Source organism: Protomyctophum bolini, assembly GCF_963924005.1.
Source record: "Protomyctophum bolini genome assembly, chromosome: 12".
NCBI classification, from domain to species: domain Eukaryota; kingdom Metazoa; phylum Chordata; class Actinopteri; order Myctophiformes; family Myctophidae; genus Protomyctophum; species Protomyctophum bolini.
The window spans coordinates 37,295,873-37,323,282 of NC_137873.1; the positions used below are offsets into that span (position 1 = coordinate 37,295,873).

Below are 27,410 nucleotides of genomic sequence, written 5' to 3' on the forward strand. Positions count from 1 at the left end.
CACGACAGAAGGGCAGTCAACTGGCTACATCTTGTGTTTATATTGTACTTTTGCCAGTGTTTACCCATTGCGTTGCCCAGAGTTACTGGATAAGCCATTACATGATGCAGTACAATAAAGCTGTGATAAAATAGGGGCAAAGTTTAAAAGAGGGTTGGTCTATACTAGGCTATAGTTAGTTATAGACAGCGACGCTGTGAAACAAGTGAGTCATTTATTGACTCGGCATGCTCTGAGCCTCTTACATGCTTTAAGTTTAAATGCTTGCTTTGACCTTTCACCAATGATATGTACTGTAGCCTACAGAGGCCGATAACATGCTACTTTATAGGTACTTTAAGTGCTTATATGGCTCACTCGTGGTGATTTATAGCTTAATTCATGAATGAATGAATTCAAGATCATGAATTCATGTTGACCGTGCATGATCAATCAATTTAACAAATACTTTCTTTATAATGAATGTATTTTTAACTAGAACTGCACTCTGCCGAGTGCATACTTGCTTGTTGCACACTAGTAGGCCATAAATGGCCTACTAGTGCGCAAGCAGAGCGCGCAAGTACTTTCGACCGCTGGAAACTATCACATCTCAGTATCTCTGTGAAGGAACGTTTGAAATGTATAATCATTACGTGTAACTATTTGCTACCTAACTACTTTTTTACAGAAAAATGAATCATTGATATGTGATGAAAAAAAAGGTATATAAACTGAATTAAAATACAGTATATTATACAGTATAATTATTTTATTACTTATTGTAAATTGTCAATTGTTTTAAATGTATTTCATTTTGTACTATAGTGATATTAATACTAAATCATGATCAGAGTAATATGTGTCTCTAACTTCAATTTCTGTAATAATACTTTCAAATTTGTTGAAATATACATGATCTAAAATACTTCCGAAATCTGTAGTTGGATTTGTATCTCAGTGATGACGTAAGAGAAATGGTCATCTGTGTAATCTGGTCCCTCCAGATACCACATTACGTCATCGTTGAGAGCTGGGACCAGAGTACACGGTGTGTATGTATGACTAGCTCTCAGTGATGACGTAAGAGATATGGTCATCTGTGTAGTCTGGTCCCAGCAGACCAGGCACAGATTTACAAATTAAAAATCACATTACAACTAGTTGTAATTTGATTAGCAGTATACTGTGGTTACTTGGTTCCAAAAAGTGAAGCCAAGTTCTTTTCAACCGTAGGTTTGTGCCTGGTTTGCTGGGACCAGTTACAACATTACGTCATCGTTGAGAACTGGGACCAGAGTACATGGTGTGTATATGACGTAATGTTGTAACTTGTAACTTGTAACTAGTCCCAGCAAACCAGGCACAGACTTACGGTTGAAGAAAACTTGGCTTCACTTCGAAGAGACCAAGCGAAATGATTACTTGCGCGCTCTGCTTGCGCAAGTAATTATAATCATTACTTGCGCAAGCAGAGCGCGCAAGTAATCATTTACTTGCTTGCGCAAGTAATTATAATCATTTGCAAATGAGAAACAAGACATACCGGTAACTGGGGACACAAGTCAGTACAGTATAGTGGTTTATAAGTAATGATTATAATAGGGCACATTGAGCTTAAAGCTGTCTGACTCTGATCTCTTATTGCATGAAGTTTTCATCTCTGACCTGAACCTGAGGACCAGTGCTAACTTGTTTTGGGTGGGGATGGCTATAGATTAGTGCTTTTGTAACACAAAAAGCATGCTATGCAGTATAGCCACCGTTTCTCAACCAATGGTCCAATAATAATTTCCCAATATATGACTCAACGGCTCAACCAGACAATCCGGTGCACTCCCCCCTGAGATTCTAAACTAACTATACTCCCTTTCAAATTGTGAAATATCATTCCTTAATTGATGATCTTAAGTGAAGAAATCACATCTGGCCTATTGTAAAGTCATAGTGACTTGATCATGTATAGCCACTGTTAATGGTGAGTTTAGAATATATACGAATGGAATGAGGCTACAAGTATTATTGCGACCAGAAAATCGCAGTTAAGTAAGTATGAAATCGTGCATTTGAGGTCATGCCTCGCGAGGACTCGTGACATCACGTGATGCCACAATATTAAGCCCATGATGGAGATCCCTGATGTCATCAATATTGGCCAGCATCTCACCTCAAACCCTTAGATCTCCATATATGGAGCTGACCTGTTCTGACATTCCATATGTTGATCCTTCCCTGCATCCTTCCTCTTTGATGTCTCCCTTTTGACTGATACCTATAGGTGTCCATTCAAACTCTAGATGGGCCCGCCTCAAAGTTATTATAGTGCAGCCGGCGAAAACTAGAGTTCTCAACAGCCCTGAAAATTAAGGCCCGGCCCTACCTGGGCCCTCATCAAACCCTGTACACTCAAGACACTGCCCCCACTGCCACCCTATATTAGATCTCCATGCATGTATGGAGCTGACCTGTTCTGACATTCCATATGTTGATCTGACCCCCCATGCCAAAGCGCCATGGTGAATGACTCGTTTCATTATGTCTGCCACTCCTGCAGGCCTTTGTAAAACAACAACACAAATAATCTTCAGTGCAGTTATACTTTCCAGAACCAGAACACCATGTCATTATTTATTTCAAATGTCAGCCTTGAATCATACAGCATACCCCAATCACAGTCATATACTGTGTAAATGTAAATCAATTATTGGCAGTGATGACACAAGTCACAAGAAATATACATGTTACGTTACAGATTGTAAATGTTCAAAGAAAGAAAGAAAATGTTGTGTTGATCTCAGTCATACACATACACTCGTATGTAAAGAATATGCATTACTGCATGGTCTATATGGAGCCATGCATGGTAGTTAACAGTATTACTAGCCTATATACGTGACCTTACAAATGTCAGAGTGCAACAAGTTGAGGCCCTGCTGCTAACCACCCCCCCCCCCCCCCCCCCCCCACAACCCGCCCCAGGCCCCCATATCCACAACCAGAAATCAATTAACGGTTCTTAAGACATCAAAAACAAAGAAATAAAACTCAACTGCATGTGTCTTAGATAATTATGCACCTTTGTAACAATCTTAGACAATAAATGTATAGTCAAAGTTTCCCACGTTGTTGTGCATGATGAACTGTGGTGAAAATTTATATAAGGCCGTGCCTATACCGATTCCCCTTGGTCAAAGTTTTGACCATAAATGTCCACGTTATCGTTTCATATAGCCGTTATAAAAAAAAAGAAAGGCAACCCTATATATGACAGCTAAGATTAGGCCATCAGTATAGGATAGCCCTAATAAATCATATCGGTGTAGATTGAATGAAGAGCCCTTTGTTTTGGGCAATGTATTTCTCCACCACAAAACCAACACATTGACATTGATGATGAAATCAAAACTCGCAGACTTTGCATGACTCATAATAATCATTGCTGAAAATGAACTGCAGCGTTTTCAAAAGAAAATAAATTGTCATAGAAGGCAAACTTGCTGGTCTTCACTCTTCAAATAAGTCCGTGTCCATCGTTTACACACGGTTCAGTTCAGTGCATCTTTAACTCTCATGCAGTGCAGTATCTGCAGGCCAATGAAAAAAAAAATCGCCATCTGCTTCAAATAGTCTTGCATCTTCAGAGTTTAGTCCAACCAACTTATCCATGACATCAATTCAAACATCATTTCGACACACAGACGTACATGCCCCTCGTCTTGCATCTTGTCCACGGACGCGCCTCAGCGCAGCGGTCGAAATGCACAGCCATAGATATCACCATCATCCCTGCTTTGCACGCCTCAGAACACAGGCAAGGCACCCCATGCAGTGCACCACAACTCAGGGCATGACTTTTTTCCCACGGAGGAGGAGGAGAGCCTCTTTTACATAAAAAGATTGATTGATCAGATCCCACCCAGAGAGCACATTCTCTTTATATATCACGATCTTGTCCATTTCTCTCTCGGCTTCATCCAAACTCCGCCGGTTGGGTCACCCACCACGTACACAAGTCCTCCGGTGTCCTCCCGGCGGCAGCTGTGGTGCCATGAATGGGGCCTGGCGGTGGTCGGTATCATGCCAGTGGAGAGCGGAGGAGCGGCCCTCTGCTGCAAACGGATCGTTGATGTACCGTTGCGATGAGGAGAGGATTCGTTCATTTTCTCATACACTGATTTGTCCGCTGTGCCAAAACGCTGGAAAAGCACGCGCGCTTCAGTGGATGATTTGGAGCCGTGTTGTCCCATTGTCAAAAAACGGATAATAACTTTGTCTGTCTTATAATGGGAAATATCTAAACCGTGCTGTGGCTATGATCTTGATCACTGTGTGATGTGCTGTGCTCACTTGTCTCACTTCCAATTCCTCTTTATACGCTGCAGAATCCTATACTAGGCCTTAAAGTGTGTTCCTGGCTGGCTCACTGACGCAAATGGCGTTTACGGTCAGAGCGCCTTCTGACCGTAAACACAGGCTACAGCTGACAGGGGCTGGCTGGTAAAGCTGCCACACACTCTTCTTCGACATTTGGCAAAGTCGCTGCTTTACGGTGTCATGCTATTCTGAGGCACTCCACCTGGCTCCGGCCGTCACTATATGACTTGGCATCCCACCGCCACGTTACGCGCGCCTCGTCTCCTTGTAGGTCATGGCGGCGGCGCGTCAGAGCCATTGCCAGTTAGTATACTCGTCTAGAGTCTAGGCTGCCGCGATGCGGTGTTGTGTTACCGCCAGTGACGGTTCTGTGTCATCTACTCTCTTCTATGGCATAGAGATGACATGACACACAGAACTATTTGTACTCTATTAGCTCGGCTTCGACGTCACCGTCTCCGTTTTTGAGATTGTTTGCATTTCGTAAAGTCCATGATAATACAAAACAACTGCTATACTAACAACTGGTATTTGAAATATATAGTGTTGTGTGAGCCTATATGACCTGAGCCCTATAAAGTTATATTGCATGCAACTATAATGTCCTGCAGGCTGCATGAATACACGCGCCCGCGCGCGCACACACACACACGCACACGCACACACGCACACTCACACACACTTCGAAGACAAAATACAATACGGACATGGTACTTCATTTTAATACTGGTCGTTTGCATACAGAATCATTTTTACACTGTTTTTGGCAGAGTTGTACACTGAGCACACAGGCCCACAATCTGTGCAGTAGGCGTCTATGTGGATGAGCTGCCCCAAGTCAAAGTTATTGGTATTGGTTTTTAATTGTAAACTGATGTACAAAAGGACAAACAAACAACTGAATTGTCAATATACCGGGTTTGGCAAATCTCGCCAAACACATTAACAAACTTAATAATAATAAATAAGGCATTAAGGTCAATTGTTAAATAAAAAGAAAGGCTTGTTGCTTCTCTCAAATAATGCAAAAAACCACGGTGTACAACAGTGAAAGTTAATTGAATTCAGTAGCCTACAACAGTAGTAGTTAATCAGTATGGTTGTACCATGACTCACTGGCCTTAATTGAACATTGGTTTCAGTGACTCCAGTATTGCTTCAAAAGCATATTGTATTCCTAGCTAATAGCATGCCGGTTGCAGCTGTAAATGATAGCTAATAAGGTGCATAAATCACCAGTCTTTTGCATCGCTTATTCTGTGTGCTTTCTGGGGCCAAAAGGCTTCCATCAGCATCCATAGATATAGTTTTTTTATTATTATTATATTTTTTTATAAACAAGAAGCCAAAGCACATGCTCTGGTACAGTTGGTGTAAAAACCATTGTATTGAAACAGTTGAAGTTGGACCCCTCTAGAGCTGGGTGATATGTATCGATATTGTGACATGAGACTAGGATTTCATCTGAGATTTTGGTTATCGTATTGTATGTACACTTGGACAGCAACAATGCATTGCAAAGCAAATTTGTTCATCTTTTGTTTTCTCCCCAATTCAGTTGTTGATTCCCCATGTATTCTATAGTCCCATTATCATCACCTTTTAACACCTAAGCAATCGCTCCCGAGGAGAGCAGACGGCCACGAGTCGTCCTCAAATACGTTTCACCCGACAGTGAGGAGTTTCCGCTGGGAAAATGTAATGCGTGTGTAGGCCTACAGGTAGCCACACTCTCCCCTGACCAACCCGTAGGAGTTGCTACAGTGCAGCGAGCCCGCATCGACAGAGATCACCCTCCCCTCACGGCCTCCCTCTCGTGAACACCAGGGACGTGCACACATAGACATCAAAGCGGGCTACAGCCCCTGCCCCTTTACCCGTCTGTAAAACAACGGCCCTCTCCAGAATGCAGCATTTACTATGGTGAAAGAAACGCAAATGCCACTCTTTTCCTTCCATGCCATACCGGAAGGCAGCATTCAGGAGAGAATAGCCTTTTCTCCTGAACTTGAACACAGTATTTTGTTGAACAAATGTGTTTAGAAATCCATGTTGTTACACTGCATCGCCTCTAGCTAAAGAGTGCTGGGTTGCGCCCCGAAAATAGCTGATCTACAAGCTCTCAACGCGTCACAGCGTGACGTGTTGTGAGCTTGTATATCTGCTATTTTTGTCCAAAAGTGCCCCTGCCCCTTGCCCCTTTAACGCTCTCCGCATGTCCCTGGTGAACACAGACAATTATTGAATCCGTATGGACGCCCAGTCTAGCTGGAGACACCATGGATGATTCAAACCACCGCCTAGCCCCTAGGAGTGTAAATTCTGAAAGTAAATTTGTCCAGCCACACCAATTGGTGTGGCATACTGTACATAATACAGTACATGACAACCCCTTAGGCTTAGATGAAGGATATGCAGTGTACCGTATACATATAGGTTGATATGTAACAACTTATCATTCCATAAAAATTAAAGCCTCAAAAGTGCATTGTTTGTTTTCCTAAACAGGTGTGAGTGTGTTTCTGCGAGAGAGAGAGAGTGAATGTACTATTTTTTCACATTTTTACTTTATCAATATTGTTTTTATACTACTTCTGAGACAATTAGCCTCTTAGCTCATCCAAAGCAGTGCACAATGTTCACATTTCCACCTTTTATGAATCCATTGTGTTTTTATGCTACTAGCATCTAATTCTTACCGTCTTCTACAGCTTTGTAGGAAAATAGTAAGACTAACAAGTCCTGCCTTCAGGCTGAAATGACTGAAGGAAAAACGGGGGAAAAAATCCTATTTAAAACATTCTCTGATAGCCTGTAACCCTACATTTACCATTATTATATTTCTCATATTTACCCACATTGGGTAACTATATTAACATTTATTATCACAATTTGATGAAATGCCAAAAACACAAAAGAATGCAGGCTTTGATGTGACCATTCTCCTCTTTTCTCCTCCTGCTTTGAGTTTTAGAGACAGATTTCGGTACCGCGAGTCACATTTGAAGTAAACCATATAGTAAATGAATCACAGTCTGATGGGTGCTGGTTAAGAGCAACCCCCTTGATGATAAAGGAGGGTTACCTTCTGTGTATTTAAACTGTGCGTATAGGCTACTCCTTCTATGTGTCTGGTACACAGTGGTACAGTCACAGGGGTAAAAATTAACAACAGTTTGGCCCGGAACGGTTAGCTCAACCGTCTGGGCACCTAGGCTGCCAAGCCAGCCGGACGGTGTCGCCGCCACGGGTTCGACTCCCGAGCCCGACGGCCTTTGTCGCGTGTCACTCCCCAACGCTCTCCCCCTTTCCTGTCCGACTACTGTTCCCTATCAATAAAGGCATAAAAAAAATCTAAAAAAAAACAAACATTATGTTTGAATTTATGTTCAAGATCTATGATGGATTAGATGGTTAAAGGAATGTGAGTACCAACATTCTGTTTTGTGTGTGTGTGTGTGTGTGTGTGTGTGCGTGCATTGTATGCCAGTGCATCTGCATTCATAACAGCATCCATAAAAGAGCACGCAGCAGGGTCCAGTTTCCAGCATTCCCTTGGTGTTATGCTTGATTTATACTTGACTTGCGTGCCGGTGTCACATGCCAAAAATAGCACGATACACAAGCCCCCAATGCGTCACACCGGCATTGCGTCAGGGAGCTTGTAGATCTGCTATTTATCGACGCACGACACCGATGCGGAATGAAGTAAAAACTCACGCTTTCCGGTGGGAAATCGGAGGACACAACATAAACCGCAAAACATATCAGCAATCCTGCATGCAGCCTTCGTTATATACCTCTCCCCCCCGGTCTAACGATCCCCCGCTTTGCTACTTCCTCCCGCTCCGCTCTTGAACTTGACCACCATGACCGTGATGTTGTCGGGGCAGCCGCGGTAGAAGGACTGCAGCACGATGCTCTTGGCGCCGTAGTGCGGCTCGTCGAGGCGCTCGCGGATGAAGCGCACCGCCTCCTCGTTGCTGAAGGCGTCCCACAGGCCGTCGGACGCCAGGATCATGAACTCGGGCTGCAGCTTGTCCAGGTCAAAGGTCATGATGTCCGGGTCGGGGATGACCACGTTGAGGTTCTTCAGGGGGTAGTCGCCGAGAGAGCGCGACATGGCCAGGATGCCCTGGACTCTCCAGGAGCCGTTGAAACTGATGAAGCCCCCTGGGGGAAAAGACAAATGTCCCTTCATTAGTATTCATAGTATTCATTTCATACACAAAATGGTAATTAGCTGCCTCATGGTGCCTAATTTGCGACTATGTAACCCTGTCAACATTAGGTGTATTGTGTACACAATATTCAATGGCTTGATCCACAAGTATTTACTCCTAAACTAAACACATTTAGGCCCGACATCGACATCGAAAAATGACAGTTTTCTGAAATACCTCATGTTTCTGTATCAGTAGTGGTGCTCAATATTTCATGTCAAGGACCCCAAAAATATATGTAATTGCATGGCCACCGACCCCCATCTGAAAATATGTTATTCCAGGAACCCCTCAGAAGCAAAGATTTGTTGTTCGCTCTGAAAGAATATATATTCAAAGATTAATGCCGCGGATTTTTCAAGAATAGCAGATCTACAAGCTCGTAGCGTCGGCACTCGGTAACATAATGCTTAAAACACCAAAAGGGGCTCCCGCCCAGAATGGGTTAAAAAGCATTATTAAAATGTTTAGGCAATTGTTTGAATATACCTGTACATTCTGGTTTTAATTTCCCCCATTTCCTTTCTCACAATGCTATTCCAAAGTAATCCAACAGATGGCAACTGAGGACCATATGTTTCAAGTACTTAGTTCATCCCTTCACTGGCCGTCGCTTGGCATTGTAATAGTGCTGTGCCCAACTTGCCTGCCCTCTTGATTCGTTTCCGTTCTTTGAGCTGGTAGGGTTTGTGGTCATGCGACAGTGCAACAGCATTGCCATCCTTGTCGCACAAAACGCCACGCGAGTCCCCGACGTTGGCCACGGTAAGCTCTGAGTCTGACAGCAAGGCTACCAGACATGTTGTCCCTGGGAAAAAAAGAAAGAGAGAGAGAAAGAGGAGAGATATAATTTATGAGTCGGCTGAAAGATTTTCCACTTCAATGGCTACTTCTCATTGGCAAGGCTACTGCACGCCAAGTGCTTTCCACTGACTAAGCAATAACACACAATGGACATCATCGATCACAGGGCTTTTAGCTTCTGTCACCGGCCTTGGTTTGTTTCCACCGGTAACTTACACAATCACACGGCACGGGATGAAAAATGAAGATGTCGATGAAAACTCTGCTTTTCATCACACCTTCACTATAAGCGGTATGTTTAAGATAAGATAATGTCACGTATTGTGATTGTCCTGGATTTGTTATAGGCACATAAAAAGCTAGATAAGAAGCCAGAGCGCTATTTTGAGATCTCCTATGAAGTAAACTGGTTAAAATAGGTGAAAATAAACTACAAAAAAGGGTAGCAAATAAATATTGGAGCCTGGTGTGAGGTGTCCCCAACAAATAATGCTTGAGAGAGTGAGCAACAACAAGTAGCACGGAGCTATAACCTTGATCTGCCCCCAATCTCTTGAACACGATGACACGATTGTGTCCTGTCAACAGAATTGTTTATCGTTAATCTGTACTAATACGACTGCACTTCTGCAAGTAATGTTTAACACCATGCGATGACAGGTGCTGACAAAGCCCGTAGGAGTCACTCTTTCAGGAACTTCACAGCTAACAGTGAAACCATTTTTGCTATGCAATGTCTACATCAACAACGGAATAGATTTTCTGTAAGCAGACACACTCCAGAGTTGGCGTACAAAGGTTTAATAGAAAGTGTTTTGACTATAGAATATCTCTACAAAATCTCAAGTTGGTATGGCCTTCTTAGGGCTAAGATTAAGACTGGTTGGGAAGGTCATAGGAAAGTCCCAGAGAGTTATCTGAGATGTATGTGCTCTGTAACCAGCAGGAAGCCCTACAAATCCTGGGGGATTCCACTTTTTTGTTTAATTTGAAAGGCTCCCGTCTGGCTCCCTCGCGGGAGGCTCTACTGGGCTGAAAACAATACAAAGGTCCCTTATTCATTCTTCATCTGTTGTACTGGAAGCTCTGGTACTATATATTGTATATCTTGTGCTGTCTGTGTTCAAGTTTGAGGATTATTTATAATTTATTTGACAAAAAGGGTATTAAATCTCTCTCTCTCTCTCTCTCTCTCTGAACAACTTTTCAAATCAGCAAACCACTAATGTTTTGCTGCTTAATCTGTCCCCAAAAGTGATTTTCTTTTTTAAATTTGATGCAGAATGCGTTCTGTACTACAGTATATTTGTATACACAAGATGAAGTGCTTCATTCTAGTTTCAAACAAACGTCCGCCCATATTGGTACCATAATATGATGCATGGAGGAAAGGGTGTATCAACAGATATATTAGTATTCAATAATGTCTAAATACCTCGAGAACCGATCAACCTCAACCGTGTCTATATCTATCCATTATCCATTTAAACTCGTATCTGCAAATCTGTCTATAACTGCATTCCCTTCGTGTAATATCGAGAACCGTTTGACCGATCGACTTCAAGACTTGCTGTGTGTATTGCTGAGTGAGGACCCATGGCAAAGCGCTGTGCCCGTGTGAACTGAAGTTAGTTGGACCAGCGGGTTCTCTGTTCTCTGTTCTATAAATCCTCAGATCTGTCTGTGTACATTGTACGCCCATATATATATATATATGTCATCAATATGATGTCACAGCACTGACGTCATGTACCGGCATCATATTATTATGATAATGTGTACTGCTCTTTACAACAGTAATTTATATCTTGCATAACCAAAGGGGATTTTAAGCTGTAGTCAATGTCATCATTATCCAACTTCAGTAGCTGTTACTGTATACCTCCAGGGATGGAGGTGAAAGATGATGTCAAGGTGAAAGAACTATAAATTACTTTAGCTTTAACCACCGCGCCTCTGACTTCTGGTGCCGATGGCAATAACCACTCAAATCAACATCACGGAATACAAAGGCACCGGATCGCACACACACACAGTGGCAAGACTTTTTCAATTACAATACAATTTTGTGTCACAATTGCCATTGACAATGAAAGGAGAATTTACGTCATGTGTCTGAACAAATCGGCTTTTTGTGATGAAGGCTGGAATCTGGATAGCCAAAACCTCTTTCTTTCAGTTATTAGTATAGAAAACATTTGCAGTGGAGTGGATATAAAGCCAGAATGCAGTCAGAAGTGATTACTCCAGGGGATGGTTGTAAATGACCCAAGGCACTGTGTGTCATTTACATTTACATTTATTTTGAAAGGGTTTTTTGGTTTGAGTTCAGTGTGTGGCCTAGAGCCTGGTAATTTTCCACTGCATTGCATTGATTAGGTATTGCACTCACCTGGCTGCTCAGGGTTCAGATCAAGAAAATGTTTGAGGAAGCAGCAGCAACAGTTACATATCTTAGCACCCAGCTAGAACGGGAACAAGGTATTTTTTGTGTGTAGTTTGTGTTTTATTTTCTGTGCAATTACTTTGGAGATGTTTATATTAAGAGAGAAGGTGTCATGTAAACATTGTGATTATTTATAATTTATGTTTGTATGTTGTAAGAGCTCATTTTTTCTTGTTTATTTTCCTATAGTTCTTACGGTGTCTGTCCAAAAAAGGTGTTTCAACAATGAAAATTAAAACCTTCTGGAAACATCAGTATGCTTCACCATTCTCTGGCTTGGGTTAGCTACAATGGTGCTTACTTATTACTTCTTTCACCTTCACGAGAAACAACAGTACTGGATCTCACACAGAGTGAATTTAAATTACTTTTGAGAGCCCCTCCTATCTACAGTATGCCCAGCTTTGAGCCAATGTTTGTACCTGCCATAGTATGTTAATGGTAGGGTCACAAGAAACCCCTATAAAATAAATGCCCAATAGTGACAGCCGGTCAGCAAGTGGAATCATGAATGTATACAATATATGCAGACAATATTTTAGGCCACTAGAAAAAGACTATATACCAAATTTCAGACTTTAAACAAAAGAAGCCCGTCGGCTGCCGGACTATTACAAATAATTGAAATTCACTCTTGCCACTTGTGTGCGATCGAGATCCTTTGTTTCTTTTGTGAAGGTGAAAGAACTAAGCACCGTCCCCTGGTGGTGTAATCACTTCTGACTGCATTCTGGCTTTATATCCACTCCACTGCAACGAGAAATACAGTGATTTACTAGCTGCTGAATCCGCCTTTTTGTATCTAATCAATTCCTCAGGGCTGACAGCTGACAGGAATGGTAACTATAAACCCCTCACGCCAAATGAAACGGAGCTGCTTTGTTGAGGAGCAGCATCAGTGTTGCGCCTCATAATACTTAGCTGCGCCCGTGTCACTCACCAAAACGGTCAATCTGAGAGTTCACAATGCGTCTCAGCCCGACACCAAGCATAAATCACGCATTAACCTTCAAAAGGTGATCTACAGATTGCTGGGAGGAACTGGGTCCTAAACCAGTGACTGATAAACAAGGCAGGGCATGCAATCAAAACCACTCAAAAACCCTTTTCATTTTACTGATAAAAGTGACCAATCTTGGCGTGGAACATCACCGCAGTGTTGCACAGTGTTGTTTTTGGCAGCAAGTTTTATTTTAGTTTTAGTCTCTTGAATAGTTTTCATTTAGTTTTAGTCACATTTTAGTTTTAGTGTCAGTCTAGTTTCAGCCCACATTTTTCGTCTTATAGTTTTAGTCGACGAAATCAACACGGGTGTTGCAAGCCGGACCACATCTACGTGAGCCGTTTTCACAACCTTTAGCTCGTTACACATCCCCCCCACACACACACACACACACACACACACACACACACACACACACACACATAAACCCACCCACGTCCCGCCCCTTCTCCACTAGTCCTGACCTGCTTCGTCGTGATTGACTGAGAGCTTGTCCAGTATCTCGCGGTCCACGGCCAGGATGCGCTGCTCCAGGATGCTGGCGTAGGAGAGATAGCTCTCTCTCTTCTCCCTCTCGTAGGCCTGCAGGTGCTGCTTCAACGTCTCCGGCAGGTGGGCCTTCGCGTAGTCAGCTGCGGCCTGGGGACGAACAGGGAACGACACAAATACGTAAATACAGTTGGGTTTGCTATTAGATGGGTTGCAGATTAGAGGATACACAGTGACATTTACCTACTAAGATTCTTTCAATGATTTTTGCCTATAGAAATAGGGCAGAAATAGGGAGAGTGTAAAAAGGTAACCAAATGAAGCCACAAGTGTCAATTTGGTTACATTGTACACGCACAGTTACAAATGGATAAATGAACACTGAGGATTTTACTGATTTACCAAAATCCAATTTTGAAAAGAAACCAATACTGCCTCATCAAAGCTGGTGTTGTGACTTTATATATTGTCAATTGCATGAGGGGGAGTCAGATGCCAGACAGTTTGAGGGTCCAATGGAGTTAAGAGGTTTGGCCCGAAGCGTTTCTTACTACTTTACATTGGTTACACAAAACAAAATTGACATTGACAATGAATGGATGATGTACGATGATAAGAGCCCCTCCTATATACAGCTTTTGTCCACACACGCCATTGACAATGAAAGGAAAATGTACGTCATATGTAGACGAACAAATCGGCGAACCAATCACATAGATTCAGTTGTTCATGAGATGATGTATGATGATAAGAGCGCCCCTCACTTCACACAGGGGTGATTTTTTTAATCAACACACACACACGGGGTATTCAATAGCATAGCACTGATGATTTATGCCAAGAAATCAAAAGAAACAAAATAAATGGAGTTAGGTGGTTTCCTCCTGACAGCAACGATATACCAAGAAATCAATCAATCCAGCACATCTGTCCAGGACCAGGCTACGTAAACAAAATCTAATCTCAGCAGAGGGTTTAGAGATAAAAAATTGCCTCTACGAAGACTGTGTGTGATATAAGAGCAGAGTGGAGGAAATGTATACTCCTGTCCTGACTAAGCATAACATAAGCGATCTAATGTAAATGTGTAGCAGAGGATGAACGGAGAGAGCGAGGCGTTGAAATGCAGCCTCTGCCCAATGCTAGACTGCAGGACACCCAAGCTCCCTGCATAGTATCATGTACCAGTACGTGTGTACAGTAGCTTACGACAACCGATACTAATTACGCTTGTGTTCCGTTGGTGTTGCTATTGTATATGTTGGCTCACCAGTGCAAAAGGCTCTCCAAAGGAAGTAACAGTACACATTTTACAGTTAAGTGTTTGAGGATAGTGAATTTGTCGGACTCGAGATTATTTCCTTCTTGTTGCCAGTGAGCACCTCTCCTCTGAGGGCTCTGCTGCGTAGCTGCTGGAGACCTTTGATGCTTTCTCTAACCTAAAAAGGTAATGTTTCTCAAGCAGGTCGAGCTATTAATTCAAGGGGGTCTCTTGTGTTGTAAATCACATTTTACAACAGGTCGTTTCGAGGAAGCAATCCGATTGGTTGAAACAGCCTTCTAGTCGTGCTTCAAAGACACCAGCATCATGGAACACCTAATTAAAACAAATAATTCAGCTGTGTTGTTCTCCCATGAGCGCAGCTGCGCAGTGGCTAGGCTAGCCAGTTTCATATGTGGCTTCATCTGTCAAAAATATGTTTTTAGGGTAACTGCAATATTACATGAGAGGGTGTGCGTTACTGTCATTCTAGGCTGCTTACAGAACTCGCCTTCGGGCTCATTCTTGCAGTAACGCAGGCGTGCCATTAATGCCAGTAACGCACACCCTCTCATGTAATATTGCTTAATTCAGCACAGTGAAAAGTCGGAGTGAAGGACTCAGAATAGAATGCAATTCAATGCATTGTGATTTCATTGCACAGGCTTTATTTTTCTCAGCCAGGTTCTGTGGCTCTGGTTCAACCAGTTATTTTTTCTCTTTCCCTTTCCTTTTAAATGAGCGGTCAGCAGGTGTTCCATGCTGAATTATTGAACAACCTCTCCTCAATCCCTCCTCCCTTGCCCTCCATGTATTCGTCTTCTTATCCCCCCCCATTGTCACAGCCTTGCATTGGACAGCTGCTGCTGCAGGCCACATCTGGCAAAATGTAACAGAATAATATTGAAATAGTTTAATAATAGGCACCCTTTCTCTTAAAATACAAATCATACCTCCTCCAGTCTAAAATCAAAACTGCAATTCAAATTTCAAGTTGACTCTTATTCTGATTCCTGAAGTAAAGTATATTTCTTGAGATTGGGATTTTCAACAAGGACACAAAGTGTGGACTGGGATGCTAGAAACTGGTTTTACAGTATAATAAAGTGTCTGGGTTTGTTTTAGAGTTATATAGAAACGGACATTACAGCATTGCATCATGAAAAGGATGCTGAAAACCTGTGTCTCTTCATGCATGCACCAGCAATTGAAAGTGCCTGTGTTGTTAACATTAAAGCATTAATCGGGTTTATCAGCTGAGACAAAGATACTACCTGACTTGCAGCCATTTCATCTGAGATATTTTGACGTTAAAATATAATTAAAGAACGTGACATGGAAGTTAAATGCTGTGAGCAATTATGTCACTAGAGAACAATGTCTCTCTCTCAATCCCTCTCTCCCCCCCCCCCCTCTCTCTGTCTGGATGAGTGTACTCATTCATTAATTTAATTGTAGAGGGAGTCAGTCAGCCTTGATTACCTCTGAGCACAAGATGAAGGTGCTCTTCATCACTTATGAAGATATAACATGCAAATGAGCTGCATTAAACCAAGACCACTGCAGCGGTTTTCATTTGAGATTCCCTCGTCAAATTTGAGCCTATAGCTGCATTCATCTCACATTGAAAATGGGTCAATCTTATTATGAGAACCATGTGTGTGCCGTTCAAGTCAGACACAAGCCGTTTATATAATATGACACAGTAGTGGGAACACCTGTGTGAAAAATAAAAATCACACCCGTGTGAAGTCAGGGCGCTCTTATCATCGTACATCATCATGACGTAAAATAAACACTATGCCTATTTGCTCAGACATTCATTGTCAATGGGAATTGAATCTTTGAGTAAGACAAAAATCTACACTAATAGCTGAATATAGGAGGGGCTAGTGCCCCTCAAAAAACAAAAGGTTTTAAACGGCTCAGCATACTTTCGTGCTTCAGCAGCTAATGAATCAAATCAACTGCAGAGCTGTTTGTGCTGACTTGTACATATTTGGACAAACTTACTTGCCCGCATAAGAGAGACTTTGAAATAGAGCAATGCTGGCTGGAGTGATTTCCTACATTTGCTGGGTTAGAAGAACACACGGCCAGTCAGAGGCACACTGTTCTATCTGTCCATATTTGGCTTGGCATGTTAGCTCCATTTAATAGTACTGCCTTATATTATGTGCCAAGCAAACAAACAGGTTGCTGGACATCCACACCTGGAGTACATTTCCCCAACTATTTTGTATCGCACCAGAAAAAGATAATCCTGATTTCAAAGTACCTTAACATGAGAGTATCATCTCATACCAATGACCATTGATTTAATGTGTGAGATTATACACAGAAAACATGCCTTGAGTCTCAGAGCATTAGCTTTAAACATGTCCAACATATTTCTGACTTTGTGTAGGGCTTGATATAGATTAGAACATGGTTTGTTTTTAAAGCCAGTTTGGGGTCTGGAATCTTTCCTCAGTGGGTTTGCGATGCGACGTTTTCTGTTATGTGTGCTCAGTCCTATGTAACACTGAGATGTTAGTGTTATTAGTGCGTGTGTGCGTGCGTGCATGTATGTACAGGCTTAGGGTTAGAGTTATGCCGATTTATGCTTCGTTTTGCGCCAGTGTCGTGCACAAGAGAAAATGACAGATGTACAAGCTCACAACGTGTCACACTGCAAGTCTGTGACGTATTGTGGTGAGCTTGTATATCTGCTAGGTTTGGTGCACACGACACTGGTTAGGGTAAAACAAAAAAACGTCTTATTTCCTCAACTATGGGTGGTGTGTGTGTGTTGGGCCTGTTTACTTCTAATAAGAACCTTGGTCGAGGACAATGTCATCATGACCCAGTCGTCACCTACAGTGACTATGACCACCATCATCAAAGGTGAATGAGCCGCAATGTACGCACACCACACCACACACACTCAGCAGGGGGGTGTCATATGGACCTAGGGGAGTTAAAAGAACACTGAGGATTTTGCAGTGCAGACAGGAAGGTTAAATATTTGATTATGGGCCCGGAATAAGACAGATCAGCTCCAGTAAACATACCCAGTTCTGAGTTCTCTATCCCCCCTTCAACACCAGCAACACTGTTGTGCATGTTATGGTTCTCTATAAAAAAGAAAAGCTCTAATTTAGTCCACTTTTCAATGTCAACTTTTGGCTCCCTATACCGCAGGAACCATCCAATTTTGCATCTCTGGAACTGCAGGCATTACTTAATAATTTATTGACACAATATTTAAAAGCCATGAAGGGATAAACAGCTGCAGACAGGGAGACGCATGCAGGTTGCTTTATCCCAATCTGGGCGGGAACCCATTTTGGTGTTAGCACTATGTTATGCTTTAGCTATTGAAAAATAGCAAGCTCATACGAGCTTGTAGGTCTGCTATTTTTGAAAAAAATCGAAGAGCGACTGACATAGAAGACATTTTTTTAGAATCTGATCTCAGGTCAGAATGAAAACTGTCAGGACGTAGAAGACATTTTCAGAATCTGATCTCAGGTCAGAATGGGTTATGCGGTCTCGCATGCAGCGGCTTAATCCATACAGAGTTGTGCAACCGAAAATAGCAGATGGGCTATTTCCAGCGCATGATGATGCCTCTGTCGCGTGTATGACGAAGTATAGCCACTGCAGTGTTAATGATCATGTGACCGCTGAAGTTGTATAATACCCCCATTGTATACGATTACGCGAGTATTTTTCTTTTTACGGCAAAAATCATTCTTTGAAGACAAGTCAGCTATAGCCGGCTATATCAGGGGTCCTTGAGGGAGTTCCAGGGGGGGGTCCCCAGCTAAATGACAGTTAGGATGGAACCAATTAATGGACCCTTAAGGCTAGCAACAGATCTCATGGGTAGCATATTCAAATCCTTGTAAATTATTTCCCAAACTGGAATAAAAAAGATCCGTAAAAGCATGATGCACTGGCATACCGGTAGTTGAATAGCTGTCATAAATAGTGCTTCTGACACAATTCATTGTTTGCAAACCTTCAGTCAGGATTGGATTTACTCTAGTAGCCAATATTTCTTTGACAAATATTGTTGATGAAGTACTGAAACCAACAAGCCCATATTGCATCTTTGTCCGTTTCTCTCTCTTCAGGTAATTGTTCCAACATAACGTTATGCCATTAGTAGGCTTATGTAAGATGAAAAGTCTTAATCACAGCTTTACTAGCATGAAACCCATGTTGTTACCAGAGTTACCCAGGGAACATGCAAATGATGGGAATGATGTATTTGTGTGTGAGAAGAGAACCACAATAGACTTCATCCTCGTGATGTTATGACTATAGGCTATGTCGGGAAAGAGCTATTGTGCTCTTTTTTATGTGATGTCAGCAAATAAAAATCAATCAATCAATGATCTATCGCAGTGTTTCCCAAACTTTTTTGCTTGAGAACCGAAAGAGAAATGTGATGCATTCCGCCTCCCTGAGATCCAACCTTACAAAAATGCACTATGGTTAAGCCCCATTTAATAGTGATTAATTATAAGTATTGTTACTATTATTACATATTTTCACAATTTGTGAAAATAGATGTGTGCCTCTAAAATTATTATTTAAAAAACAAAATATTTTAATTAGTTTGTGAATGTCTGACAATATGTCTTTTGAATTAGTAATAAAAATATATATTGTAGGAAACGTTTAAAACACTATTTTACCCGGCCTATTGTTTGGGAAACACTATGAATGAATGAATGAATGAGAGGTCTCTGTGTGTCTTCACTGCTCGAGGCAGACTGGAACAGACAGATGGTTCAGAGGACATGATGTCTGTGTGTGTGGACACTGGACAGTCAGCCATGGGAATTCACTGACCCCTGACAAGGAGGAGTGGAAGGAAAGAAGTGAAGCCCTCACACACACACACACACACACACACACACACACACACACACACAGGCTGTAATAACAAAGACTCCAGATGGGTGGGTCTTTAGTGAGGGAGTGCAATTCAACTCCACCACTTCTTCAACACTTGGGAGTGGAGGAGGCATGAATCATGATGACCACAAAAGAGGTTGTTCTGTTCTCCCACAACGTGTGTGTGTGTGTGTGTGTGTGTGTGTGTGTGTGTGTGTGTGTGTGTGTGTGTGTGTGTGTGTGTGTTTAGCCTGCAATATGCTTGTGTCTTCAAACATGCTGTGACTCTGAACCTATAATAAGTGATGATGACACTTGTGTGCAACAGCAGCAGCAACTGCAACAGCAGCAACTGCAGCATAATACCACACACAGTACACACACACACACACACAATAACAACAACTGTCATGCATGATGATTGGCTCAGTGTGGTGGGGGTGCCTGGGCCTACGTCTTGGCTGTGGTGGCCACAGTGCCATGATGATGATGATTAAAATGGAATGGACAGTCTCCTCCTCAATATCCCGAGCTTACCTCGCCGCCGTGTCCGTCAAATATCCCAAAAATAGACGGGTGGCTCTTGTTCGTGATGTCAGTGATCACGTCGAAGCGGTCCTCCATGTGGTCGCGCCGGCCCTGTATGGAGTACACGGCGACGTTGTTGCTCTTGAAGTCCCAGGTTTTGGAGAACTCGGCGTCCAGGATACTTAGCCTGAGGTCGTTCTGCATCATCTCCGCCACCTTCCCCTTGACCATCTTCACGGCGTCGCGGCTGGACTTGACGATGGTCTTCACCTCGTCTGTGTGGAAGAAATAGCTCCATAATGCCAGGCTTATGCACAACAGAAACAATGTCTCCGGCCTAAGGAGAAAATAGCGCATGATCCGACCCAGGAGAGACAACAGCGTCATTGTGTCTCCTATCATCACCCACCAGCACAACAAAACGCCGTCTCTCCCTCGATTTTTGCAATTCACTCCATCCGGCTCAACGGAACACTTAAAACTGATCGTTTCGCTGGCAGGCGGATTTGATCAAAAAAGAAATATCCCCTTTTATGACCATCTGACGTGGTTCTCGGCAGAACAAGGCCCCGTGTGGTGCGAATGCGAATGCGGTCGTACCGTACCGTATAACCGTATCTCTAACCCGGGGAGCACACACAGCAGCACAAACGCGGACAGGCCACCGTCATTGATTTGGCCCGCCTTGTCTTTCTTGTGAGAGATAGAGAGACAAGACACCCCCGTCCTCCAAACTAACAGCTGCGGAAGAGGAGATCATGAATATATTCCATTGTAGAAGAATAGCGGATTTCTGGTTGTTTGTTTGTTTAGGTTATAAGACCCGCCCAGAGAGAGAGAGAGAGCGACGGGTAAGGGTAGGGTAGTGATCGGGGGTGGTGGGGATTGATGATCGGCGGCGGGGTTCGGTTCGGCGGTAGCCTCGATCGTTCTCTCTGACCCCCGCGTTTTCTTCACCGGGAAATGTGGCTAGTATTCATTCAGTCCCCGTCCCTTCCTTCGCTCGCTCCGCATCATTCACAACACACGCACCCCCATACTTGAATAAATGTGGCTGCAGAGTGCGCAGCTGCAGGCTCGTATGCTACTATGATGGACAATCAAAAACATCACAGGCAACCCTCGGGGGTGGGGAGAGTCTCACGTTAATGTAATAGGCAGGCTGCAGTATTTTTTCCCCTTCTTCTCCCCAAGTCAATATGTTAAATTATTAGTACGGTTAACTTGAAATATTATGCCTTTCGTGTTTGTTTCCCCCGTTCTCGGTTATTACCACAGTCTGTCTCGTGCATTCTGACGTGCATACAGAACTGTATAGGTTACTGGTTAGTATATAGATCTATGAATTACTTAGATGTTGCAAAAAAAAACATGCTATCCTCCTTTCTTTCTTACCCACAATATAAGAAACGGCACACAGAAGGGCACTCATTGTGATTGTTTCTTTATTTAATAGATGATCCATTGGTCTTAGTAGAAAACAGCTTCTCCTCTGCGGGTGCATACCTTTATGGTCTGTATCTATGCTGCATACTCTGGTGCGCACATACCCCTTATAAAGACACCCCCACTGGCCAATCACCACGATTGTAGCAGCCTATGCAGTTCGAATAAACTTTACACAGCTTTATACAGTATGTGTAGGCTACATTTTTGCTAAGTACACTGTCACCAGGGCTTCAAAAACCTTTTCTTTTTCTCCACATTTTGTGTGGGGGGGGGGGAATGCTACAATAGCCTACAGTTGGTGGTGGACTTTTTTGTCAACATTCCATTTTTGCCACGGACATACAAAATGAGTGGACAATAATTTTTACCAGAAACACACAAATAGATAACCCTGAATGACCATAACAGGTCTGTAGGTCCATTTAGTTCCATTTGAACACTCTCAGAGTTAATATATAAGGGGGTCCGTGCAAATAAAACATTTGAGAACCACTAGTACTAGTTGGACTCCTAATGTGGCATAATGTCATAATAAATAATTGCCATACATATTCTGAAGCAAACCTGGAGACTTGACATTCAGTAAGTGGGCGTTATGATCAAAATAACAACATATAATGGTGTGTAAAACAGAAAATCAAGTCTTTGCCATGGACACATGTGTCCGTGTATGACATGTTGGTGACCCCTGTTATACAGCTACATTAGGCTATAGTTAAACTGTAGTATATACCGGTAGGCTAACTTTACTCTTCTACCCCGGATTTGAACCCGATTTTCCTGCGCATGAAGTGCTGAATCTTTTACCTGACCATAAGGTTTAAAATTTGTGTCATGACCTTATGGCTTTGACACAATCCTAAATAGAAGAGCAGGGAGACAAAATGTAACCACCTCCATTGTGTAAACTTACGTTTGATTCAGTAAAAAGGTTACATAGTTAGTTACCACTTTAACTATAACTTTTCTGGGGAAGCCCCCAGGATCCTGTAGGTCAGAACCACTGCACAACCTACAGGCTACACTAAATTATTTCTTTCTTTCTTTATTTCTTTCTTTCTTTCTTTCTTTCTTTCTTTCTTTCTTTCTTTCTTTCTTCTTACTTTTCAGCCCATGCCATAATCATGTGAGTTGTCACTCACAGAGTTGATGTCCCATACACATACAGCTACCAATCTGCAGCAGGGTGTCTGGGAAGTGAAACAAGGACACAGCACAAAAACATCAAAGGGCTCTAACCAGGAACCTGCACCCATTGGGCATTAATGTCAGAGGTCGACATTCTACCCACAATGCATTCTGAAGTTCAGCGGTGCTGTGTTTCTGTGGGTCTTGCCTTGGATTCGTTAGATCAAGGTAGTGATTGGGTTAGATAAGATCAGTGCTGCCGTGGAGCCTGCTTAGGGACATGGATCCTGTGGTGACTGAGGCCTTATTTTCAGCTTTGAGGTGGTGCCAAACATTTTGGTCACGTTTTGATGTGTACGGTAACCCTCCTATGTGAGATGTTATTCACCGTTGGCTGTGTGTGTGTGTGTGTGTGTGTGTGTGTGTGTGTGTGTGTGTGTGTGAGCTCGTGCGTGTGTGCGTGCATGGGACAGCATTTGCGTGTATGTGTATCTGCGTTGAGTCACCTTGCAGGGTTTCTTTTCCATAAAGCAAGCATGCATTTGAAACGGTGGCTACACAGTGTGCACTGTTGTATGTAATGGTGGAATCATATGCCACATCACAAAGAATAAAGTCTAGCCTTGTATGCAACCTGCGCTCTAGACTTTCTATTTCATATCCCTCAGGTGTCACGCAATATGTCCTTAACGAACACACCTACCCTAATAACCCCAAGTGACTTCCGTTCATTGTTTTCCCATTGGTGTCTTGGTGGAGGAGCCGGACAACCCTGGCCAATATAAGGACAGTACGCGGCGGTAACAGTCAACCAGATGGAAGGCATGGAATGAATAGTAATAAACAGCATCAACATTGACAGGTAAGAGATGCAGGCCTGTCACATTTGTATGGCATCGCTCAACAAATCCAGCCTTGCATTTGAGATAAGCCTTTCTGTATAGGAGTCTAGAAGGAGGGAGACAATCACACTGCCACTCGCTGGTCCAAGAGCTTTTATTTAGATGAATAACCGAGCAACGTTTTGGTCTTGCGACCTTCCTCGGGCTTGAGCCTGAGTGTGCCCTCGTTCTCCTACACCTGCTTAGTGCTTTGTCACCAACGCACAGGCTTAAAACGGAACTAGGTGTGCGGAAGCCTTCTCTTCATAGATAAGCCTTTCTAAAAAAAAAAAAAAAATTCGCCGCTGTGATTATTAGTCCTTGAAATCAAAAACTGGAAGAATGAACAGCAGCACTAGAGGTTTTCGCGCGCTCCCCTGAATGCTCTCCTCTCTTTGCAGATCATCGAAGCCATCAGCAATGCCGTGCCTTCGCCTAGTCCTCCTGCTGACCACTCTCCTCGTGGTCTTGACGGCCACACTGACCTCTGGCGCCAGAACCACCCGCTGGCCCAAGCCTCAGACCACGAAGAAGCCTCCTCGAGTGGGGGGCGGAGGAGGAGGAGGAGGACCGCCGGGCCGCTACAGGCAGACCACCACCACCACCCCGACTCCAGGCATGCATACGGATGAGACCACGGAGATGATGGACGCCTACACCCTTTCCTCTACGGACAGCACCACCTACGCCAACGAAGCCTACACCGCTGACTTACAGACGGAGGGCATACCACCCCCGGGGCCTTTCTTTGGGAATTTCACCGTGGATACAAATGAGTGTTTCTTTAACTTCTGCGAGTGCTGTCCACCAATTAAAGGTTTTTTTTTAGTCTATATGAGATTTGTTTAAAATGTTTTAGAGTTGTTTGAATTAGCATTTTATATACAGTGTGTTCAAGCCATTGTTGGGTTGGGTTACCTTCTTTTTCTGTTATGATCAGAATGCTTTTTACCGGCCTGGGCCGACCGAGGGGTCCAGGCACCTAGGCTGGTAATCCAGCCTGACAGTGTGTCGCGAGTCCCAAGCCTAACGACCTTTGCTGTGTGTCTTCCCCCCCCAAAAAAGAAGATACTTTTTACATGACTTCCATTATCTTCTTCAGGGCCACCAGGCGAGAAGGGTGATCCTGGACCAAGGGGGCTCCCTGGTGTGTTTGGGCTTCCTGGATCTACCGGACTGGATGGAGAGAAAGGTGGGTGATGATTGATAACACATTCTGGTTGCTTCATTCTCTCAGACTCGGAGAGACTTTATGCAAAGAGGCTGACTGGTATTTGCTTTGGCTGTGTCACATGACATGACATACGCAGCCAGTTACAGCAAACAGAATATCTCTATGGGTTACGCACAAAAGAATGTGTGCATGGACACTGGACAGACTACCAGAAACAACAGTTGTATTTTGTTCTGCCTCCGCCCTCCTTTATCTGCCATAAAGATAGAAGGTATCATTGTGAAATTGTTTTATTTAAAACAAAATGGCATTTACAACTTTACATTTAGCAGTATGAGTAATCGTGACAATACTTTCTTGTTCTTCCTCAATGATTACTTTTACTTGTAAATCTGTTATATCTAATACAAGTACTTTTGCTGATGTACAGTTCCTGGCTCCTCTACTATATTATAATGTACGCTACTTTAGTACTTGTTTATATATTGTTTAACTCATAATAAAGTGGTTTAAAAATAAATCCCCCGAATTATCAATGTGTGCTGCCCACCAAATAAATGTGTAAATTTATTGTGTTCCTCAGGTGAACAGGGTGTATCAGGAATTCCAGGCTTCAATGGGGCTCCTGGAGCTGCAGGGAAAGGTGACAAAGGTATGCAGGGGTCATGCCAGTATAGATCAGGGGTGGGCAAACTTTGACGATGGAGAGGGCCACTATATTTCCACACTCAGTCCAGAGGGCCACATTTCATATTTCATATTGTAGCGGAAATAGTGGATCAGCTATTTTTGCTATTATTTGAATTGAAATCCCGTGAAACGTTTTTATTTAATTTCAAATGGCTTTCAAATGGCTTTAATTATAGTTATGTTAACTTTATGAACTAAATACATATACATTGGACATAAGACGATAACATTTTAATACTACTCATTAAGCTACTAATTTAGACTATTCAAGTGGGCCATGTTTGCAAATCGATAATATTTCAGTACTTGCTTTGTTGTGAGTAGTGATGGGAGATTAATCGGCAAACACATCGGTATCGGCCGATTTGAGTTGTTTTTAGAATAGTCGGCATCGGTTCGATTAATCACTCAGACCAATTAATTAATCGGTCCAATTAATCGGTCTGTCTTTACTGATAAACAAGCCCAAAGTAACAGCTTGAACAGATCTACAAGCTCACAATATTAAATTTAAAGGTATTTAAGTTATTTAAGAGAGAGAGAGAGAGAGAGAGAGAGAGATGTCTGCTAAATGCTAATTCCCACACAGTAACTCTGTCATTTCTCGACTGTTTCGGACGCTGGGCGGCTCGCTCATGGAACCGGGCTGGCACCCTGGGCGCGTTCCTGTGGGTCTGGAAGTTCCGGGAACCCACCGGGGACCCCCAAACGGAGTTGCACCACTCAGTTCACACGGGTGTGATATTTTCACTACAGAATGAGATCATATCGACATCGGTAATATCGGTTATCGGCCATAACAGCAATTAATTATATCGGATATCGATATTGCCCAAAATGTCTCATCGGCACATCCCTAGTTGTGAGTAATGTAGAAGTTCTGTGTAAATTAAACTGATAATACTTACTGAATAATACTTATTTTGCAGGCTATAATGTGTATTTTCAGTTCAAATGATGATGTGTGATGAGTTGACCAAATAGTTTCAGGAAGGTATTTCTCGGTGTAAGGAAAATACTTTCTGCTCTCAGGTGACCCAGGCCTTAAAGGAGAGCGCGGTCTGAAAGGGGACCCAGGGAATACGGGACAAAATGGGACGGCGGGGACGCCCGGACAAAAGGGGGAGTGTTTCGATGCGAGAGGTGATCCAGGCCCCTCGGGACTGAACGGAACTTCCGGTGCACAGGGCGAGAGAGGCGGGAAGGGGGAGCCCGGAGCTAGGGGGCCCCCGGGACGAGGCTCGCCGGGTCCGAAGGGGGAGAGAGGTGGTAAAGGTGGACGCGGGGCGCGGGGTCCAAAGGGCCCCCCTGGCGAGAGTCCGGAGCCGGTCCGCTCTGCCTTCAGCGTGGGCTTGTTCCCCAGCAAGTCTTTCCCGCCGCCCGGCCTGCCGGTGAAGTTCGACAAGGTCTTTTACAACGGGGAGGGCCACTGGGACCCCAGTCTCAGCAAGTTTAACGCCACATACTCTGGGGTTTACGTGTTCACCTACCACATCACCGTGCGCAACCGCCCCCTGCGCGCCGCCCTGGTGGTCAACGGCGTGCGGAAGCTGCGGACGCGTGACTCGCTGTACGGCCAAGACATTGACCAAGCCTCCAACCTGGGCATTCTGCAGCTCGCGGCCGGCGACCAGGTGTGGCTGGAGACGCTGAGGGACTGGAACGGAGTCTACTCCAGTAGCGAGGACGACAGCACGTTCTCTGGCTTCCTGCTTTTCACTGACCCCAAGGTTCTGCCGTTGGAATGAGTCCATGTTTGTATTTTTCTTTCCTGCACTAGACTTCCGCCTCTTTGCACTATATATATACTCTGTCAAATCAACGTGACTCAAGTAAATATCACTGCTGCCTCCATGTCTGCTTGCTGCTTGTATATGCTAGTCAGAGTAACGGCTTTGCTCGCCCTGCTGTTTGATAATGACTGAGGTTTGGCTGTACTGTATGACTCTGCAACATTTGTATTCTTTCTCACAAAGTAATAAAGTCTCCCTATATATGCTTGAAATGCACCACGTTTGTCGTTTTTGTTTCCAGTGGTAGAACAACTAAGGACATTTATTCAAGTACAATTTTGATACTTTATTTACTTTA

General features: G+C 43.3%; 2 protein-coding genes across 2 annotated transcripts; one reads left to right on the top strand and one right to left on the bottom strand.

Annotated features, from left to right (window-relative positions):
* Positions 1–5,088: 5,088 nt before the first annotated feature.
* On the bottom strand, positions 5,089–21,071 carry ppm1la (protein phosphatase, Mg2+/Mn2+ dependent, 1La). Its single transcript, XM_080778197.1, has 4 exons — positions 20,007–21,071; positions 13,294–13,468; positions 9,223–9,384; positions 5,089–8,526 (listed from the first exon to the last, which is right to left on the bottom strand). The coding sequence occupies exons 1-4, from the start codon at positions 20,397–20,399 to the stop codon at positions 8,168–8,170; spliced, it is 1,089 nt and encodes a 362-aa protein (XP_080634323.1). The 5' UTR covers positions 20,400–21,071; the 3' UTR covers positions 5,089–8,167.
* A 1,908-nt stretch (positions 21,072–22,979) lies between these two features.
* On the top strand, positions 22,980–27,174 carry LOC308325632 (inner ear-specific collagen-like). Its single transcript, XM_080778192.1, has 5 exons — positions 22,980–23,436; positions 23,857–24,272; positions 24,558–24,647; positions 25,213–25,281; positions 26,352–27,174. The coding sequence occupies exons 2-5, from the start codon at positions 23,876–23,878 to the stop codon at positions 27,065–27,067; spliced, it is 1,272 nt and encodes a 423-aa protein (XP_080634318.1). The 5' UTR covers positions 22,980–23,436; positions 23,857–23,875; the 3' UTR covers positions 27,068–27,174.
* Positions 27,175–27,410: the final 236 nt, after the last annotated feature.

Bases quoted from the DNA above. Each gene is read 5' to 3' on its own strand.
- ppm1la (XM_080778197.1), bottom strand. From the start codon at position 20,399: ATGATAGGAGACACAATGACGCTGTTGTCTCTCCTGGGTCGGATCATG. The intron at 9,385-13,293 runs GTCAGGACTAGT...TTTTTTTCCCAG, and splicing joins AGTCAATCACGACGAAGCAG to GGACAACATGTCTGGTAGCC. The intron at 8,527-9,222 runs GCAAGTTGGGCA...CTTTTCCCCCAG, and splicing joins GAAACGAATCAAGAGGGCAG to GGGGCTTCATCAGTTTCAAC.
- LOC308325632 (XM_080778192.1), top strand. From the start codon at position 23,876: ATGCCGTGCCTTCGCCTAGTCCTCCTGCTGACCACTCTCCTCGTGGTC. The intron at 24,273-24,557 runs GTTTTTTTTTAG...TATCTTCTTCAG, and splicing joins GTGCTGTCCACCAATTAAAG to GGCCACCAGGCGAGAAGGGT. The intron at 25,282-26,351 runs GTATGCAGGGGT...TTCTGCTCTCAG, and splicing joins TGCAGGGAAAGGTGACAAAG to GTGACCCAGGCCTTAAAGGA.